This window comes from Parambassis ranga, chromosome 6 (genome assembly GCF_900634625.1).
Source record: "Parambassis ranga chromosome 6, fParRan2.1, whole genome shotgun sequence".
NCBI lineage: Eukaryota > Metazoa > Chordata > Actinopteri > Ambassidae > Parambassis > Parambassis ranga.
Genome location: NC_041027.1, coordinates 479908 through 497645, shown reverse-complemented (window position 1 = coordinate 497645; position 17738 = coordinate 479908). Strand labels below are relative to the sequence as shown.

At 40.6% G+C, this 17738-nt stretch overlaps 3 protein-coding genes across 5 annotated transcripts; 1 reads left to right on the top strand and 2 right to left on the bottom strand.

Moving 5' to 3' along the window:
• Positions 1-331: 331 nt before the first annotated feature.
• On the bottom strand, positions 332-4844 carry coq9 (coenzyme Q9 homolog (S. cerevisiae)). Of its 2 annotated transcripts, none has more exons than XM_028408722.1 (9): positions 4535-4844; positions 3027-3258; positions 2821-2956; positions 2573-2715; positions 2357-2441; positions 2068-2280; positions 1484-1639; positions 1230-1283; positions 332-627 (listed from the first exon to the last, which is right to left on the bottom strand). In XM_028408722.1, exons 1-9 carry the CDS (start codon positions 4590-4592, stop codon positions 592-594), a joined length of 1113 nt encoding a protein of 370 aa, XP_028264523.1. In that variant the 5' UTR covers positions 4593-4844; the 3' UTR covers positions 332-591. The 2 variants fall into 2 exon arrangements, with proteins under 2 accessions (XP_028264523.1, XP_028264524.1); XM_028408723.1 differs by having other exon boundaries at positions 2176-2280.
• A 518-nt stretch (positions 4845-5362) lies between these two features.
• ciapin1 (cytokine induced apoptosis inhibitor 1) lies at positions 5363-8706 on the top strand. Of its 2 annotated transcripts, none has more exons than XM_028408070.1 (9): positions 5363-5591; positions 6108-6270; positions 6411-6554; positions 6718-6797; positions 6901-7069; positions 7420-7493; positions 7645-7766; positions 7873-7954; positions 8028-8706. In XM_028408070.1, the coding sequence occupies exons 2-9, from the start codon at positions 6114-6116 to the stop codon at positions 8136-8138; spliced, it is 939 nt and encodes a 312-aa protein (XP_028263871.1). In that variant the 5' UTR covers positions 5363-5591; positions 6108-6113; the 3' UTR covers positions 8139-8706. The 2 variants fall into 2 exon arrangements, with proteins under 2 accessions (XP_028263871.1, XP_028263870.1); XM_028408069.1 differs by having other exon boundaries at positions 7417-7493.
• Positions 8701-15395, bottom strand: prmt7 (protein arginine methyltransferase 7). Its single transcript, XM_028408068.1, has 17 exons — positions 15182-15395; positions 14774-14810; positions 14547-14696; positions 14278-14386; positions 14082-14194; positions 13745-13974; positions 13490-13670; positions 13167-13294; positions 12363-12501; positions 12190-12273; positions 12053-12100; positions 11301-11387; positions 10834-10995; positions 10623-10697; positions 10361-10521; positions 9973-10069; positions 8701-9885 (listed from the first exon to the last, which is right to left on the bottom strand). The coding sequence occupies exons 1-17, from the start codon at positions 15274-15276 to the stop codon at positions 9727-9729; spliced, it is 2055 nt and encodes a 684-aa protein (XP_028263869.1). The 5' UTR covers positions 15277-15395; the 3' UTR covers positions 8701-9726.
• Between the last annotated feature and the right edge of the window lie 2343 nt (positions 15396-17738).

Genomic DNA, 17738 nt, shown 5'->3' with positions numbered 1-17738 from the left:
AAAAGTAATAACTTATTATTTGACAGACGCCACACTTACATTTTTAACTAATAGCTTCCTCCTGGCTAGGTATGTTTAGCCATACCAAGACTACATATTAAACGGTGAAAGTGAGAAAATGTATTTCTGTTTATTTACTTTTTATGGACTAATATTATTTATTAAAGTAACTCCATGAAATGTGGATAATAATAATTCAGATTTCCGATGTATTACAGAAAGTAGTGAATAAGTTATTTGAGAATGACAGTAAATGTTAAAGCCACATTTTAAGAGCCTAAGTGCACATTCCATTTAAAAACAGACAAACAAAATCACACACACAATCAAATAATATACAATAATCACTTTATTGAACTCTTCACTCAAAAACTAAATTACAGACCTTTATGTCCTCCTGTACAAGGGAAAAAAATATCTGAGCAAGATGCCGGTCCTGCAAGTGAACAGGGCTGTACACATGGCCTGTAAGAACATTCTTCTAATAATGAAAACCTTCCAGAGTTATTTCATACAGTTATTTAAAAATAAAGTTGATCTTCAGCTCACAAGCCAGACGGTCAAGATCAGTTTGACTGAAAGATGTTTCCATCATCGCCTCTGGTTTACTCCTGTGAGGTTTTTTAGCTGTAAAAGAAAATGGGACAAGTACCTCAGTATAAATATCTATATCTATGATTCAATTACTGTTGTCATGAGTAAAGCTAGTAATCCAATTGCATTAGATATGCAACAACAAACACACATAACGCTGGATGAATATTAGGTTAGACTGATGTCACCTTTCCCATGCTTATCTGTTACAGACACACGCCTACAGAGCCCCACCCAGTCTGCACAGTAATCACTAATTCTTGTTGTTGCACACAGCTGCTCAGCTACACTGAGTGTAAATGAATTGCACTAAACTTAAAACCAGGTTCTACACAATCATGTGGTGATTTGTACAAGAATGCATCCAAAACTGAAGCTGAACTATACACAGAGATCAGGCAAGTATAAATTCTGATGCCAAATTTGAAGGAAGGGGATCAGATTTAACAGGATGTGATGCTTACAGCTCAGACTGAAGGCTGGAAACCGTCCAACCATGTGTACAATTATTCTCAAATATGCCTACTGTGTCAAGGTTTATGCCCCATAACAGTGAGTACAGCACAGAGTATACATATTTAAACACAACTCATGTAGGGTGAGAGATTTAAGCAAAAAGAAGCAAAGACACTTACGGTAACAGCAGCTCCCATGAGCCCCTGAACTACAGCTTCACCTGTCGCCTGCACCTACAAAGCAGAGTGTAAGAAAAGTCACCTGTTAGTCATTCCACACTATATGTATTGAGCTTGTGTTTATCTGTGTCTTTCAGTAGTGGATGTTTATCTTTGCCATACATTTAGGGCAATACAAGATATGTTACTGACAATATGTGAATTTACTGTCTTTAAATAATCCAGAGTCCTGCAGTATAAACAGAGATCTGAACCTGTTTGGCAGTTGTGGCCATGTTGACTACGTCCTGTATGCGATTGTCAAGGAAGTTCCAGGTGTCCTGGAAATCTGGAGAAGAATCCTGAACCATTACCAGCTCTGTGGTGTTATAGATGCCTGTCAGGGCTGCTCGTTTGGTGTACCAGTTCATCTGCAAAAGACAAACAAAAATTAATCATTTGGTTTATTATTAACTATTTCTTCCCAATTTACTTATTTGTTTAGTGCATTTATTATTTCATATATTATACAAGCAGAGTCCTGCATCGCTATGGCATCATGAGCCCTAGAATCACAATCATGACTACAAGTATGTCATTTTAGTTGGAAAAAACACTCAACAATTTTTTATTTCTGGAATAATAATATTGTTTTATGGTTCTATATTAGACGATTATTTTTGGGACACTTACCAGAAAAAAAAACTTAACATTTCCAAGGTGGTTACTATACAGGGATTAAACTGACCGGGACTATTTTTAAGGTGTTTGGATTTACTTTTGTGACAACCTACCAACCAATCAGCACTGTGCAGGTGCGGTATAAACAGGGTGTGGTCAGGGGGCATTGGGAAGTAACCTGGGAGGTGGCAGGCCGGATATTGTGGGGGTGGTGATGAAAGGAGGACAGGAAGCTATGAGGAGAAGAAGAAGAGGAGGGGAATCGAGGATTACAGGATCCACTCACATCTGTGGATCGGTCTCCACCGTAGTACCAGATGTCGTCCACCAGGGTGGATAGATGTTTCAGGCTGTCAGGGATGTTGTGAGGAAGAAGCAGGATGCTCATCGCCTAAATAGTCAAGGATTAGATGTAGCTTCTAAAGACGCACAGATCGAGTACTCAGCCACATACACTTGTACTATACCTGTGGCCATGTTTCAATGTAGGGGATGCACATACGCAGCCTGGTCTCTACAGCATCTCTCAGAAAGTCAGCAGTGTTCTTTCGCCTGGAACACAGACATCACATCTAAATGTTGTGTGTTTTTACAGATTACAACAAAAAGGTTGCTGTGATATAACATTCTCAGGCAATTTCTGAACTGATTTGACTGGACTGTGTTGGTGTGCATATACATACTCAGCCTGACCAAGCTGGACCTGGTTGTGTTCTTCAGCCAGGATCTCTGTCAGCTTTGAATTGCACTGGGAGATGAAATGTAGGACCAAATCACCTGCTCCATTTTGGAACATACCAGTGGAAGCAGAGGACAGACTGAGAGTCTGGTACCAACACAAAAACAACAACAGTCACCACAGACTGGAAGTAGGTGTATTTGTATGACTGTTAATGCAGAAGAGATAAGGAGACAGACACTAAAGGCTTACCTCAGCACCGGCTGCAATAGCTTCCATAGACCAGCCGTGCTGTGGGACAAACTCTAGCGCAGCAGTCAGAATTCGAGCCTGAAGCTGCTCCTCTGTTTCATACTCCTCACCCTGCTCTCCACTCTGGTCCTGGTAACTTTACAGGAAACACAGTGATGTTTCCTGAAACACCAGTAAAATGACAAGCTGACGGTCTACTGACTGACCTGGTGTTTGCCCTGGCAGCGTCCTCTGCTGCTGGATCACAAGCAGAGTCTTCCTGGGAAGCTGCTGATGTGTCCTGTTCAGCAGAATGGGCCTGGTAGTGCTCATGGTAGGTTGTGGATGAAGGTGGAGGTTTGTCAGATTTTGACTCATCTTGAAATCTTAGCGCTGCACAGTGGAAGCCCCGTCTCAGACTGCAGCTCTGAGGGTTCACTGATGCTGGTGCAGCCACCACTGGACAGGAGAAGTGGAGTTTGGGGTTTCCCAACAGTATTAATCAGTCTGCTGTAACATACCTATATAGTCTCACTTTGCTACTGAGGTCCAATTTATTTATAATGTCATTTATTAAGGGTGACAAAATGACTATTTTGCACTCCATCTGTTAAAAGCCTCCACAGCTTGTACATTTGTGTTTACTTTCTGAACTGAAATGAAGACATTTATTCTGCTACAATTTAGATGAATTATTTTTTTCTGAATTTAATTTCATACACTGCTACATATGCTGCAGACAGTGCTAAAAGAAATAACTTTAGGCAACTGTGTAAAGCATCTTTTTCTGCATTGTAGTTTCATCTATCAACAACTGTTAGCTCACATAAACTACTACTAACACTACGAATTAGTTGCAGGCCTGAATACATCTTTCATAAAACATATGTTGAATTAAAATGAAAAAAATATTTGCAACTTCTGACGTTGTCGCTGTTCAGTACTTAATGTATATGGTAAATAATCTGTTTTATTCCAAGGCTAACATTTAACACCGCAGTTGGCTTTCAATGTTAACATCAAGATTTCATGTTATAAGCATGTAAAAATAAAATATACCTAGAGAAGTTCATTATTTGTCATATTTTAATGGCTGGATTTGCCTGTAAGAAAACCATGCTAAAAATGTTGGATAGTAATAGTAAAACTACTTGAATTAAAATATTAAATTGATTATGGAATTATCAAGAGATACACTGATATTTAAAAAATCAGCTAATGAAATGAGTCGCAGCAGCTTTTTACTTAGTTTGTACTTGTGCATAAATATGTTGTTTGATAGATTTGTGGAGCCATAATCCCCATACAAAACAACCTTATAGTAAATTTCGTGTTTGTAGATCTACATAGAAAACAAGAAAAAATACTAAGCTATATATAGCCGATTTAAAAACGGTGACAGCTTGCATAACTGCAGAGAATACTCCCCCCAGTTGCAGAGACTTGTTTACGCGAACAACCTGCAATGCATGCCTGAAGACTGAGGTCTACCAGACTGATTCACTTTACCCACTAATAAATACCCTCTTCGTGGCGCAGTTTGTACAGCTACACGCTATTTATTGTGAGTTCAAGCTGCCCTTCATAATCACCTTCTCTGAAGTCACTAGCTAACGTCAAGACTTGCTCCTTTGCAAACTATGCTACCAATAACAGAAAGAACAGTCTGTGCAAGCATTTTCCAAGGTGTCTGTTAGTAAGAGGAAACGACAGCAACAAAGCAGTCCTATCTTACCGCTGCCCAGACCCCGAAGTACCCTTCCAGCCCGCAGTCCTCTTAGCAGCGCCGCCATGTCCAGCTACACCGCTGGATATGTCAAGTTATCTCATGTCAAAAAACTGTTTCCGGTTTGAAATTTTGTAAAGATATTACCAAATGCTTAAAAAATCTACTTTAACGTTAAGTTGTAATACGCTATACGTTAATTAATAACAATAACAAAATATTGTAGGCACAAATGCTGCCAGTTTCCTCCTAACACCTAAAAGATTGGAAGGTTGTATTTTGAAGACAACGCTCGCTGAGCTAGCTTCCGTTTTCATGCCTAGTCGCGCTGAAGTGACGAACTGTGACGCACTGTGGGTTCACCGCCGAGTTCTGCATGCTTGCCGAAAAATGCATACCCCGTCGCGGGGACGCGCACAGCTGAATAAGAACGGACTGTAGCAATGACTTTTTTGCTCCCTGACATCTTCCTATGTTGCATGTTTTTCCTTGACACTGTCTGCTTTTAAGTGTTTGATCGGGGGTTCAAACTTTGGGTTTCTGTAAAAAGCCTTGAAACAATTGTAAAACACGCTATATAAATAAATTGAATTGAACTGAACAGGAGAGATAGAATCCCATCTCTTTCTGGTTCCTGACAGTACTGTCGTTGCTGCATTCTGGATGAGCTGCAAGCTATTAAAGGAGTAATTTGTACATCCTGTTAAGAATGAATTACAGTATTTCAGCCTAGACTTTGTAGTTTCCGAGTCTACTTTGGGTGTGCGGCGCACATCCCGCATCTCCCGTCACGGGAACGCGCACACTGTGCGGGAGATGCATTTCTCGGCAGCCAGAACTCGAAATAACACGAAGCTCGAGGCAGGAAAACGGAAGTAGGCGCAGCGAGTGTTGTCATCAAAACATACAAACTACTTTTTATGAGTAGAATAAAAATGGAAGAATTTACGTATAGAGTATTTTAATTCTTTTTTGACGTTTTAGGATGTTGATTGTTTTAAATATATATTTTTAAAATACAAAACCGGAAGCAGTCCAGCCACACGTCCAGCCATCAAGGTAGCAGGTATGTCACAAAGGACAGTTAATTTAAATTTAGTTAATCTAGTAGTTTAACCATCTGGTACAATTCAGGACAGAAAAGAAATACAGAAGCCTGGGTGGATTGTATTGGCGGGTAGCCGTGTACCGGTTTTTCACGGTGCTAACAGCGTTTTTATAAATGACGCCGGCTCCTGCGTCACGTTGTTTGCCTTCTGTAACTGCTAACCTGCTAACCTCTGGTCCGTAAAGTAAACTTACTGGTTTATTATAATAATTTCTTTAGTGTAAATACAAACAGTGGAAATGAGACTGAAGCTTCGAGAACATTCTACAGCTTAATGGATATTTGAGGCGTTTCTTGAGGCAGAGAGCCTGGTCAGGATGTGCAGTGATCTGAGACAGTAAAGAAAAAGACAACGCTGGGGTGATTTCAGGCAAACTGTGTGACTGTTCTTGAGTAATGTCATTGATTTGCTATATCATGTACATAAGCGGTACTCCTCCCAGGAAAGTATCACTGTGTCTTTATGTTTTCCAGGAAAACATGGCAGACCTCGGTGTCCGAGCAGCAGACACAGTGTTGTTGGTGTGGGCTCAGCCAGCGGCCCCTACAGCTCTGAAAAACTATGCAGAGGAACTGGGGGCTATTGTCGGTGCAGAGGGCAAAGTCGCAGTAGAGAACATGGAGAGACTGTTATTGTGTGAGTTACGCTACAGCTTATTTTCTCCAAGAAAGTCTTGTTTTTTAATTTACTAAATTACAGAATTCTTGGTGCTCTCTACTTACTGTTGTAAGTCTGCAAGGCATCTATTTTAAATTCTCCCTGTGTCCTCTCTTCAGCCTCTCATGCAGCATCCACATTTGACTGTGTGCTCTCCTGCCTTCTGGCTGACAGCTCCTCCATCCACAGCTCAGAGACTCTAGCAGAGATGGTCAGAGTGCTGAAACCTGGCGGGAAGCTGGTTCTAGATGAACCAGTTACAGGTAAGACTGACTTTTCTGCTGTCTATCAAGAGTTGAGGTGACAATAAAGTGACTCTTAATCTTAGACAGTGGTTCTGTTGGACTAAAATTGAAGTCAAGATATCTTTTAATGCACTGAATTGGATGTAGTAGTGTCTTTGAGCTGCATCTGTGTGCATTTCAGGCACAGAAGCACAGACTGTGAAGACTGCTGAGAAGCTGATGTCAGCTCTGAAGTTGTCTGGCTTCACATCAGTAACAGAGGTGAGTGTAGATTTTCTCTCTCTCTCACACACACACACACAGTGTAACACTTAAGGCATCAGTGGCAATGGCTGCTTGACCCTCTTGTTTTCTTTCCATTCAGGTCAGTAAATCAGAACTTAGTTCTGACTCTCTGAGCTCCCTCAGGGCGGCAACTGGTTACCAAGGTAACACCCTGTCTCGAATCCGCATATCTGCCTCCAAACCCAACTATGAGATGGGATCATCCAGCCAGCTGAAACTGTCATTTGGGAAAAAGACACCTAAACCAGGCAGGTTTATAGGCTCTGTTTTGATGTTGGGTTTGTTCTGTTGACTGAAACCACTGTTTACATTCTGACTCCACTCCAGATGCAACATTTTGGATTATATGCATTTATGTTTCTACAATACCTTACAAATGCAATGTTGCATATTTAATTACAAACTTATCCAAATTCAATCACTTTAGCAGTAAAAGGTTGACTCTGCGGCTTTCATGCTCATGGTCCTGTAGCGTCATCTTTTTGTATTTGGTTTCTCAGCTCCTCTTATTTAGACTAGATTAATTCACATCACAAGACTGTGTTGTTGTCCATGCTCATGAGAAGATAATATTTTCTGAAATCTGTGGTTTCAGCAGAGAAACCTGCTCTGGACCCAAACACAGTGAAAATGTGGACGCTGTCGGCCAACGATATAAACGATGACGATGTGGTGAGCTACAGATTTGTCCATTCAAACTTGCACTTCAACATTGTCATGTTAAGATCGCAGATGTAGTTTATGGTGAATTGTGTGGTAGTGTATTGCAAAAAAGAGAACCAGTCATGCCGGATAGATCAGTGTTTTTTTCTGTCCTCTGAAGGATCTGCTGGACTCTGATGCACTGCTGGATGAAGATGATCTGAAGAAACCAGATCCAGCTTCTCTTAAAGCCCCCAGCTGCGGAGAAGGAGGTGCCAAGAAGAAAAAAGCCTGCAAGAACTGGTGAGGCCACCACACATGATTTTAAATTCACCAGGAAAAAAAACACATCTTGTATCTTTTTCTGTCCTTAAAATTACCTTACACTGTATGTTGTGTATTTGTGTAGCACGTGTGGACTTGCTGAAGAGTTGGAGCAGGAGAGTAAAGAAAAACAAAAGACCAACCTACCAAAGTCTGCCTGTGGAAGTGTGAGTATACTCGGTATGTTTCCTGTCATATCAGCGCTAACAGGTGAAGTAATGATGACTTGGTTTGTGGCAGTGTTACCTGGGTGATGCCTTTCGATGTGCTAGCTGTCCGTACTTGGGGATGCCAGCATTCAAACCAGGAGAGAAGATTGTTCTGGACAACAACACACTGACAGATGCTTGAAACAGCAGGTTTCACTCCTCCACTGCTCACACTCTGAAACATGACATTCCTTTTTCCCCCCATCCACCATGAAGACATGATTCCTTGTGTTTAAAACCAGCTGATGTGACATCAGGTCAGAGTGATAGATAAAGTGAAACTTGGAAAATACACACTGTCAGTATTGCAATTCATTATGCAAATTAAGATGTGAGAATTAAGTGTGGCATTTCTGGTCAACAACAAACAATGGATCTTACATTTCTGATGTACATAATATATCAAATCAATCTTTTAACTGCAAGATCAGAGCAACTGTCAAGTAATAACATACCTATTTATGTCTGCATTTCCAAACAGTGGCTTAATATACACAAAGGTGAGGAGGAAATGTATGCTTCAATAGATGAGTAATACACCATAGCATTGCAGTTTTACCGTTTTTGAAGAAGCTCTAAAAGCAGTAAATTTGTATTTTTTGGTTTAAATTTCAATTTACATCCAGTTGAATCTTATTAATGTAAATAAAGATGTTGCGGCCTTATGATTCATTTCAGTACAATAAAACGCAGCCAGACTTAACTTTGAATATCTCCACTTTAATTTCACTGAATGTTGCTAATAATCTGGTTGTATCTTCTCAGTTAACATAACACTGTCACTTAATTTATTAGTTTATTGTGGTTAACTTTCTTTTTGTGTTTTAGGATTGAAGGAAATACAGTGTCCACAAAACCACATTTATCAGGTCATTCAGTTAACAGTCTTTGATATGACAAAAGCACTCTCTTCTGAAACAAACACACTTTTTTCATAGAATAAGCTGACACTAAAAAGACAAGTCATTTTAAAACACTTCTATAAAAACTGTGAACCCAGTAGTACCAGCATGGAGGCCAGGCAGTGTGCTGCTTTAGACAGGTCCAGCGGCAAAATGTGATTTAGTCTTGAAGTGATCAAATAATACTTTTGAGGCACAGATGTCCACAATGTCTCCTGTTAAAATAGATCTCTGCAAACGGTTGCTCTCTAGCTAAAAATGAGACAGTTTAATGTATTTCTATTATAAATGTTTGCTCCATTTTGACAACTTGACTAAAGCCACTCAAGTATCGATGTATCCATAAAAATATTTTTGTCTCAGAATCCTGGATGCTCGGGAGCAGTTTATAGAGTGCCCACACTATCATGCCTATAACCAGCTATAGCTATAATCAACATTTAACAGTCAACAAACATGTTCCTTTAACTGTGATCAATATAGAATGCATTAAAGTTTTCCTTTCATAAAAAAAGTGATGTAAGATGAAACCTTTTCCCAATAATTTATTGATGGCAATAACGCTAAAACGTTTTTGTGGCTAAAAAGTGTATTGCTGCTGACCATGCTTTCCTCAGCAGATACTCAATTTAATAGTGATTATGGAAAAAACTATACAATACTTTTAATATACAACATTAGGATGTAGTCACACTTCTGTGTTCCACAACTTCAACTAAACTGTGGGGATGATAATACAATTATGCAGATATTGTGTTGTCAAACAACAACTTCATTCAGAATGATAACCACAGTACATGTTAATATGACATGAGGTAGGCGTCAGTGTCACTGAGATGCGATGCTGAAGTTTATCTTAATGTCTCCTAAACTTGGGTCAAAGGTAAAACTGTAAGACAGTGATGCCCTGCCATCACCTGAACTCTCCCACGGCGACCTGAAGAAATACACTCCCTGCTTCCTGTGTCGACTCCACTCACATTCACCCTGCAGGAGAGACACACACAATTCAGCCATGGAATCTAATATATTGTGTCAACCACTGCTTTTCGTACATGTGGTTCTTTGTTGTACCTGCTCATTCACTGGTCCTGTTAAACCTGCACTGATAGTGATGTCTTCGTTTAGCTGGTATTCCATCCACAAAGCAACACCATGACAACGACCAGTCCTGAAACAAACACTTAATGTTGACACCAAACAAGTGAAGGATAAAGAAACAAGCCGACTGCTCAGCAGAACTGAAGAAGCCCCTTGGGGGAGTGACGAAACGTCTTCAGAAAACAATCCTTGAGTCCAGTTGCCTCGATTTAAACTCTTGGAAATGACTATTACCTGGATGAATGAGAGCATCCACAGATAAGCTGACTGCTGTGCTGCTAGAATAATGGGAAGATGAACACAACTACGGTATATGTGCCTCACATTTGATGTCTTATGATGATTATGAATAAGACTGTACCTTATGAGAGGCAGTGAGCCCTCACTGCTTAATTGCTGTTGAGGGATGCACTGTGTGAAATCGAAGGTCATCACAGCGGTGGACTGGGTGAGAGCACGACACGGGTACTCCCACAGTGGGTGGGGCTCTGCTTCACTGGACTCACGAAAATCCAGAGACCGCTGTGAGGACAGAAAAGCATGTAATAAATAAATTACAAAACAAATAAGCTAATTCATTCTAAATATATCTTCTTATACCAATAAAAATTGGTATCTTCTACCTGGACCATTTCATCCATTGGTGTGACATCGAAGCCTTCACATGTCCCACACGGTGCCCTTATCCTCCACAAATCCTAACGGACAAAGTAAAACATAGTTTTAGCATCTTTGGTGAGCTGTCTAAAATAATGTGAATTCCAACAGATCTTTAAGGTAAATTAAATCTATTATTATGTACAGTTAGTATTCATATCACCCCAGCTGGCTCACCTGGAACTCTACAGCCACTATGTGAAGGGAGGCGGAGCATGGCAGGATGGAGGCGTTGGGCCGCAGGAGGCCTGCCAGCGCAGTGCGGCAGTACCAGAAGAACAGGGAGTGCCAGGGTAAGAGGCTGGTGCTGAAGTATGGTTCACCCATCAGGACTGAGATCTGTGAAACAAGTTTCAATGACTCTGCTGAGTTTTGTACTCTGAACACGACATAGACTTCAATGGGATATGTTGGCGACATATCCCAGGATTTATTGCACAATGACAACAGCTGGATTTTTTTTTACAGTAGAACACAGCAGACTCTATAAAACTATTTACATTGCCAAAGACCACAAATTCTGGATGTTAATATCATGGTTGCTAGGCAACTTAAGTAGTGCATCACTATAAAAAGAAAGTCTTCCACAGATCCAGCTGCTTGAGGGCTATGCCTTCAGGACACAGTTTTGGACATAAATGTACCTGCTCCCCTCCGAGATCATTACAGGTCAGCTGATCAGGTCTGATCTCCAGGAGCTCAACACCTTTCATTGAATTGGCTTCCAACACCTGCAAAGACAAATGTGTTCATCAACAGATCAATGTTTTCTGACAATATATGGTGTAAATTGGTAGTCTACATATTAGGAAATTCACCCCAAGATCAGACCGTGCAATGACCAAAGAAATACAAAAAACCCAAGCTACATGTCAGAGCCTACAAGACCCTACAAGACTGAAATGAGACCAAAGTGGAGTTGTTTGGTCCTAATGCTCACCACCATGTCTGCTGAAAACCAGACATGGTGGTGAAACACAGAAACACCTCATACACACTGCCAAGCATGACTTGGGTAAACTGTTTTGCAGACACAGGACCTGGACACTATGCAGTCATTGAGTGGACCATGAACTCCTCTGTATACCAGAGGACTCTAGAAACAAATGTGAGGACATCTGTCTGACAGTTAAAGTTTGGTGGAAATTTGGTCATACAACAGAACAATAACCCAAAACACAGCAGCAAATTGAAACCTAAAAGAATTAAGGTTTTTGGAAGGGGTTGTATTTGCCTAATATTAAGACACACTACAATTTTTAATTAATAAAAGATGGGGTTCTAGCTTTTGAACGTGACTGTATGAAGCTTGCAGCTCTGCTAGCCACATAGAGTACTTAAAAGTACACAAGTATTCCAAAGAAAAGTGAAGTAGAATAAAGAAAATCTACTGTACCTTCTCAACGACCTGTTTAGACATTCTAGAGTTTTCCAAACCAAACACCTGAAACAATTACAGGACAGAAGGGACAGATCACTACAGATCACACACAGGGTGCAGCAATGTTTAACCACACACTCAAAGCAGAGTACCTTCTTAGCTCCAAGCATGTGGGTGAATACAGGAAGCAGACTTCCATCACTGACACTGAGACACACACTGTCCTCTCTCAAAACCTGCAGTAAACACAGCAGGTGATTAAACAGCATAACATACCTGTGAACACACTGATATGAAGTGTTGATGCTGGTTTGTCTACACTTACACTGCGCAGAGCTCTGATGTAGCTCTCTGTTCGCTGTCTGTCGTTGAGTTCACCAAAGCGTGGCCGGGTCCAAACCAGGTGAGCCTGGCAGGTGCAGCAGGGCCGTGATGAAGGACCATCAGCCTGTGAGCCAGTGTGACTAAGACAATAAAGCAGTTAGAATGCTGACTACATGATATGTCAACAGGGAAGTAGTGTAAAAATTAGCACAACTAGATAAGAAAAATACAGTTAAAAACTTTAAGAATGCATAAAAACTCGTAAAAAAGGCAGAAATGATTTGCGTCATGGCGCCCCACGCGGCAGACGTGTTTGCGAGGAGCTCCCAACATCGTCTTTGTTTATTGTTTATTTTAGTGTGTATAAGGATAGCAAATGTTCAGTGCCTGTTTACAATGATCACGTACAGCAGAGAATCACTTCTGGACATCGGAAAAGTTTCTGGCTGTTTACATCCAACCGATCAGACCACTGCGTTAGGACTACTGCATGCACATTCTAAATGTCCTACCTCTGACAATAATGCATAAACCATGCACCTTAAACACTGATAACACTTTACCCTCTGTACATAGAACTGCACATTTTGCTTGTTTTTTTTTTCTTATTGCTTATTCTTATTTTTATTTATTCTTATGCCTAAAATAAGTCTACTGTTTTTTATCTTAATTTAATTGTGTATAAAGTCATGTGAAGGGAACTTGCAAAGTAAGAATTTCATTGCTCAGTGTAACTGTAAAGTGCTGTGCATTTGACAATAAACTTCTTGAAACTTAAATCTTGAATCTTGAAATGATTAGCTACCTGCGAGACCGCAGGCTGTACCACAGACTGTAGTCATCATGGCAAGCCGTCAGACTGAGTTCATCCCCTTCAGTCACCCTGCTCTCCACAGGCAGAAAGTACACACTCTGCATCCAGTGGTCCCGCCACTAAAGCACATTCCAGTGATAGAAATATCAACAAACAAGTAGATAACAAAAGACCATTAAAATGAGAATCGTACGTGACTGGACATCTATTCAGATTTGCCGACTAAGAGGTTACTTTGGCTGTCGGACCTGACTTGTCAGACCTTGGCACACCTTTTAGCAGCTCATTAGGTCAGAATTAGTTCAGTAACTCACTGGAGCTATCATTGGTTGTGGGTATGTCCAGATGGGAGACATTGTGCACACAATTGTTCCACTTGGGTCCATGTCGAGGTCCCACCAGGAAAGGACGACCTGAGCCCGCCCAGTCGACTGGGCCACAAAATGGGAGGAGTGGAAACAGAAGGCACTGCTTACAGGTTTACTGAAATCTACACTGAAAACACAGAGGAAGGAATTCAAACACCTGCAGACAGACAGCCATGAAGAAGAACAGTTCATCTTTCTTACCTGAACATGGTGCAGAGAGGACCCAGTGGTGTAAAGTTGCTAGGTGACACCTGACTCAGCTGGATGTCACACACTGAATGAGATCCGGCACAGCTGCCCACTTCAGGCGGCGGGACCAGCTGAGCTCCTTCCACCTCCACAGGCTGCAGCTGGGCCCAGCTCCACAGCAGCTCTGACTCCACCAGCTGAGCGTAGATGGTGGCTCGGTGAGGGACCGCCTCACAGCCCTCCTACATGGTGCAAAGGCAAAATAGGGAAATTGGTGAAATATCATATCTCATTTTTGGCATTTCACAAGATTTTCACACAGATGAATGTTAAAAATAGAAACACACACCTGGACCAGATTCTGATGAGCATGCTCATAGCTGGGCAGGGCTCCTTCACCTATCAGCTCTGTGTCAAACAGCTCTGTGATCAGGATGTTGGCTTTCTCCTTCATGTCTCCATCTGTAATTACACAGACAGGCAACAACCTATAAAAAACCGATCTTTCAAGATAACAGTCCTTCATATTGATTTTTCTTTCTGACCTTGTCCCACTGTGACATCTGTGGAGTGTTTGTTAATAATCTTGATCTTGTCTGAGAAGCCATTCTTTTGCACTATATGCTGGGCTGCTTCAGCCATGGGCTTAAAAACCTGCAGAAAACCAAATAAAGATTATCAGTGATGTCATTATGCAGTTCATGATCACAAACTCACTTTTCTAAGTCATGGAAACCTCAGAGGTTGTAAAATAAAGACAATGATAGGGGCAGAAGCTGCAGAGGTAACCATGTTTTGGTTTGCTATCACTTACTTCCACAGCATAGCAGAAGTCAGCTCCAGCAGTGACAGCCATCATAGACAGGAGCCCTGTTCCAGTGCCGATGTCCAGGACGATCACCTTCTCACCCCGAGCCTTCACTCTGGCTACAGCCGCCCTGATGCCCTGATAGTACTTCTCATTCTGAAAAGAGACCAAATCTCTCAGTCAAAACAATAACAATCTTAATTTTTATGTTTTTAATGTTCTCTAATACTCACTCTATCATGGTCATGAAGCATATCCGCATAACAGGACCTGAACAATAACACAAATACATCATGTACATTTGTTCTATTATATTTATACATCTTCTATCCATACAAATTGTAAGGGTAACAACATGTTTATTACATACTTTTTAATTTATTAATCTTTATTTTATGATTTGGTCATTTTTATGACTTGTTTTTATGACTATGTTTTATTAAACTAAAAGTACTTTTATAATACGTTCTCTGTTTCAAAACTGGACTTTGTTTTTGCCTAACACAGACAACACTTGACTGTGTCACATCATCAAAGGACACGGATGACTACTTTGTTATATTAATGTTACACTTGATTTTTATAAGCGCTATGAACTATGTGCAGCTGGTCCCCACGCTGAGATGCTAGCTCGCTGCTACCTGGCTATCTCCTGGTGATAGTCATACTCCTCGCTTTCTTCCACCCACTCCAAAGCTCCAGTGGTCGGGTTAGCTCTTCCACAGAAGGACTTCATATTTTCGACGAAGACAGGAACGCCCCGCCAACGATACACCGGAAATATATATTATATCCACAAATCTCCAAATAACTTATTGATACAGCGTTGCAACGAAGGGAGCCGCCATCTTGTCAAGTGACATCAGAACTTTTTCGAGTCACATGATTAGTCACGTGACTGAATCAGCCGTTTCCCTCAGAAATGAGTAAAACATGATTTCCATATAGGTGTGTGTGTATATATATATATATATAGTTATATAGTTATAGTTGAACAAAAACAATCAGTCCAAGAATTTCACAATGTAATAATTTATTTATTATTATTTATTTATACAGTATATTTATCATTATTGATTCATCGGTAGTGACTACTAAATAATTATTTCTTATTTAATACTGAGCATTTAATATAAAATCTAATATATATGCAAGTACAACAATAATACAATGATATATCCTATTACTACTACAATTATACTATAATAATAACAGTTCGCCTGGTATTTTCTTCTTTTTTTAAAGGATTGTGTCAGAAAATGTCCTTTGTATAAATTATTTTACCTATTTTTCTTGACAAATGCAATATAACTTTCAAAAGCTGGCAAATATTTGTTATTATTATGAAAATAATAAGAAAAGCAAAAAAATGGATTTGAATTTTCATCAAGTCTCTTTATAAACTATAAATGTACAGCAAAAAGACTTTTGAGATTACACAAATGAAACTCAAACTATTTTACATCAACTCAAACAGTTTTGTTTGTTTAGGGCTTTCAGTGCCCATTCCACAGGTTGTTTTATTTACATATGTACAGGTGTTTTTTTCAACTGTGGAATTTTTTGAAGCAGTTCCTGTCCAGCTGAAGACAGAGCCCAACCTTGCACTCCCCACACTTCCAGGGTGTGCTTTTTTGTAGAGTGCACTGCTTCCTCCCCATGCTAGCCTTCTGTCTTTTGTCAGTGCTTTCATGTTCATTGGTGGAGACGGGAAAGTGACCTTGAGTGGGGGGTTGAGGTGGGCCAGTGGCACACCGAACAGCATGGCACACAGCTCCTCCTGGAATGCCTGGTGTGTCATTGGCTTGTGCTGCTGCATCATGCTGAGCTCCGTGTGCACAATAAAGCTGTTAGTTACAGCAATGTCCAAAAGGTGCTGAAAAACTGTCATTGGCCATCTCATTGTTCTTCTGTGCACAGAGTTTGTTTTCAGCATCTGTCCAAACCCGTGCTGGCTTAGATGGCGGAACAGGAGAGGACTGGTGTAAAAATTGTCACAGTAGACAATGTAGCCACTCCCCAGGTAGTCCTTCTTTACCAGCTCTGTCATCATATCAAATGAAAGCCCCTTCCCTGAAGCACACTGGCTCTTTCTAGTGTACAGCCTGTAGTCCATTGTATAGCCATTTACATCGGCCAACACAAAAACTGTTAGCTCTCACTTGGTGGGCTTTTATGTACTGCTTTTTTTTAAGTCTCGCTTTTGTGGCAACCATCCTCTCATCCACTGATATGTGCTGCTTGGGGTGGTAAAGACTCTTGTAGCGGTCTCTGATCATAGAAAGCAGAGGGATGACCTTTTGAAGAGGGTCATACTCCTCTGTTCCCCTTTTCTCCTCATTGATGGCATCCTTCTCTGGATCACTCACGTGCAGGTTTGAATTAATTTCTGCAAACCTGTCTCTTGACATCACTGACGCAGGAAAGGACATATAAAAAATTGTTTTTCCTCCAAAAGTCACTCATTTTTGGGAGGTTGCAGACTGACATAAACAGCAGCATGGCAAGGTATTTTCCAAGCTCCTGTGGAGTGATGTCAAACCAGGCAAACCTTTTCCCCATCTCCAATTTCTTGTTGGCATTTTTCTTAGTGTTTGCACACAAGAGCTTCAGGACCTCTGCATCAAAAAACTGAAAAAAAAAGTCACCTAGTGTTTGGGTGCCAGTTCTAACAGGTGGTTGGACACCAGGGCTACGCTTGGGCATGAACCTGGTTGGGTGAGGGTTGATGGTGTCAGGTTCTGCCTCTGTCTCTAGCCCTCTTGGCAATGTGGTAATCGGCTATGAAGGGCTTCGCCAGCAGCATTGGCGCCCCTAATCCTTCGGCCTCTGCCACAGATGTAATTTCACCCCCTCTCTGTATGACTGCTGGCACAGGAGGATGGCCCTTCATCAGAAGAATCTCTATAAATATAAAGATATTACATTAGATTAGATAAGATTTGTCCAAATGAAACCCTTATGTTTCTACACAAAAATAATGATAAAATAAAAGTAATGAATAAAACGTAGGAAAAATAATAAATTAAGCAATATGTTGTTGAATTCAAGTGCACAAGCAGTAATAAAGCAATATGATATAATGTCAATTGGAAAAATTACACTATGTATTGAAAAACATTATTGTTATAAAGCTGGAAATATACCCCGTGTATAAAGACGGTATTACTTACTGTGGCTGAGATGGTGACACACCCC

Coding starts and splice junctions, on each gene's coding strand:
- prmt7 (XM_028408068.1), bottom strand. CDS start 15,276: ATGAAGTCCTTCTGTGGAAGAGCTAACCCGACCACTGGAGCTTTGGAG. Junction 12,502..13,166: donor TACAGCCTGCGGTCTCGCAG/GTAGCTAATCAT, acceptor TTATTGTCTTAG/TCACACTGGCTCACAGGCTG. Junction 10,698..10,833: donor TAGTGGCTGTAGAGTTCCAG/GTGAGCCAGCTG, acceptor TTTGTCCGTTAG/GATTTGTGGAGGATAAGGGC.
- coq9 (XM_028408722.1), bottom strand. CDS start 4,592: ATGGCGGCGCTGCTAAGAGGACTGCGGGCTGGAAGGGTACTTCGGGGT. Junction 1,640..2,067: donor TCCGGCCTGCCACCTCCCAG/GTTACTTCCCAA, acceptor TGTCTTTTGCAG/ATGAACTGGTACACCAAACG. Junction 1,284..1,483: donor TGGCCACAACTGCCAAACAG/GTTCAGATCTCT, acceptor TCTGCTTTGTAG/GTGCAGGCGACAGGTGAAGC.
- ciapin1 (XM_028408069.1), top strand. CDS start 6,114: ATGGCAGACCTCGGTGTCCGAGCAGCAGACACAGTGTTGTTGGTGTGG. Junction 6,555..6,717: donor TCTAGATGAACCAGTTACAG/GTAAGACTGACT, acceptor TGTGCATTTCAG/GCACAGAAGCACAGACTGTG. Junction 7,494..7,644: donor ATATAAACGATGACGATGTG/GTGAGCTACAGA, acceptor TGTCCTCTGAAG/GATCTGCTGGACTCTGATGC.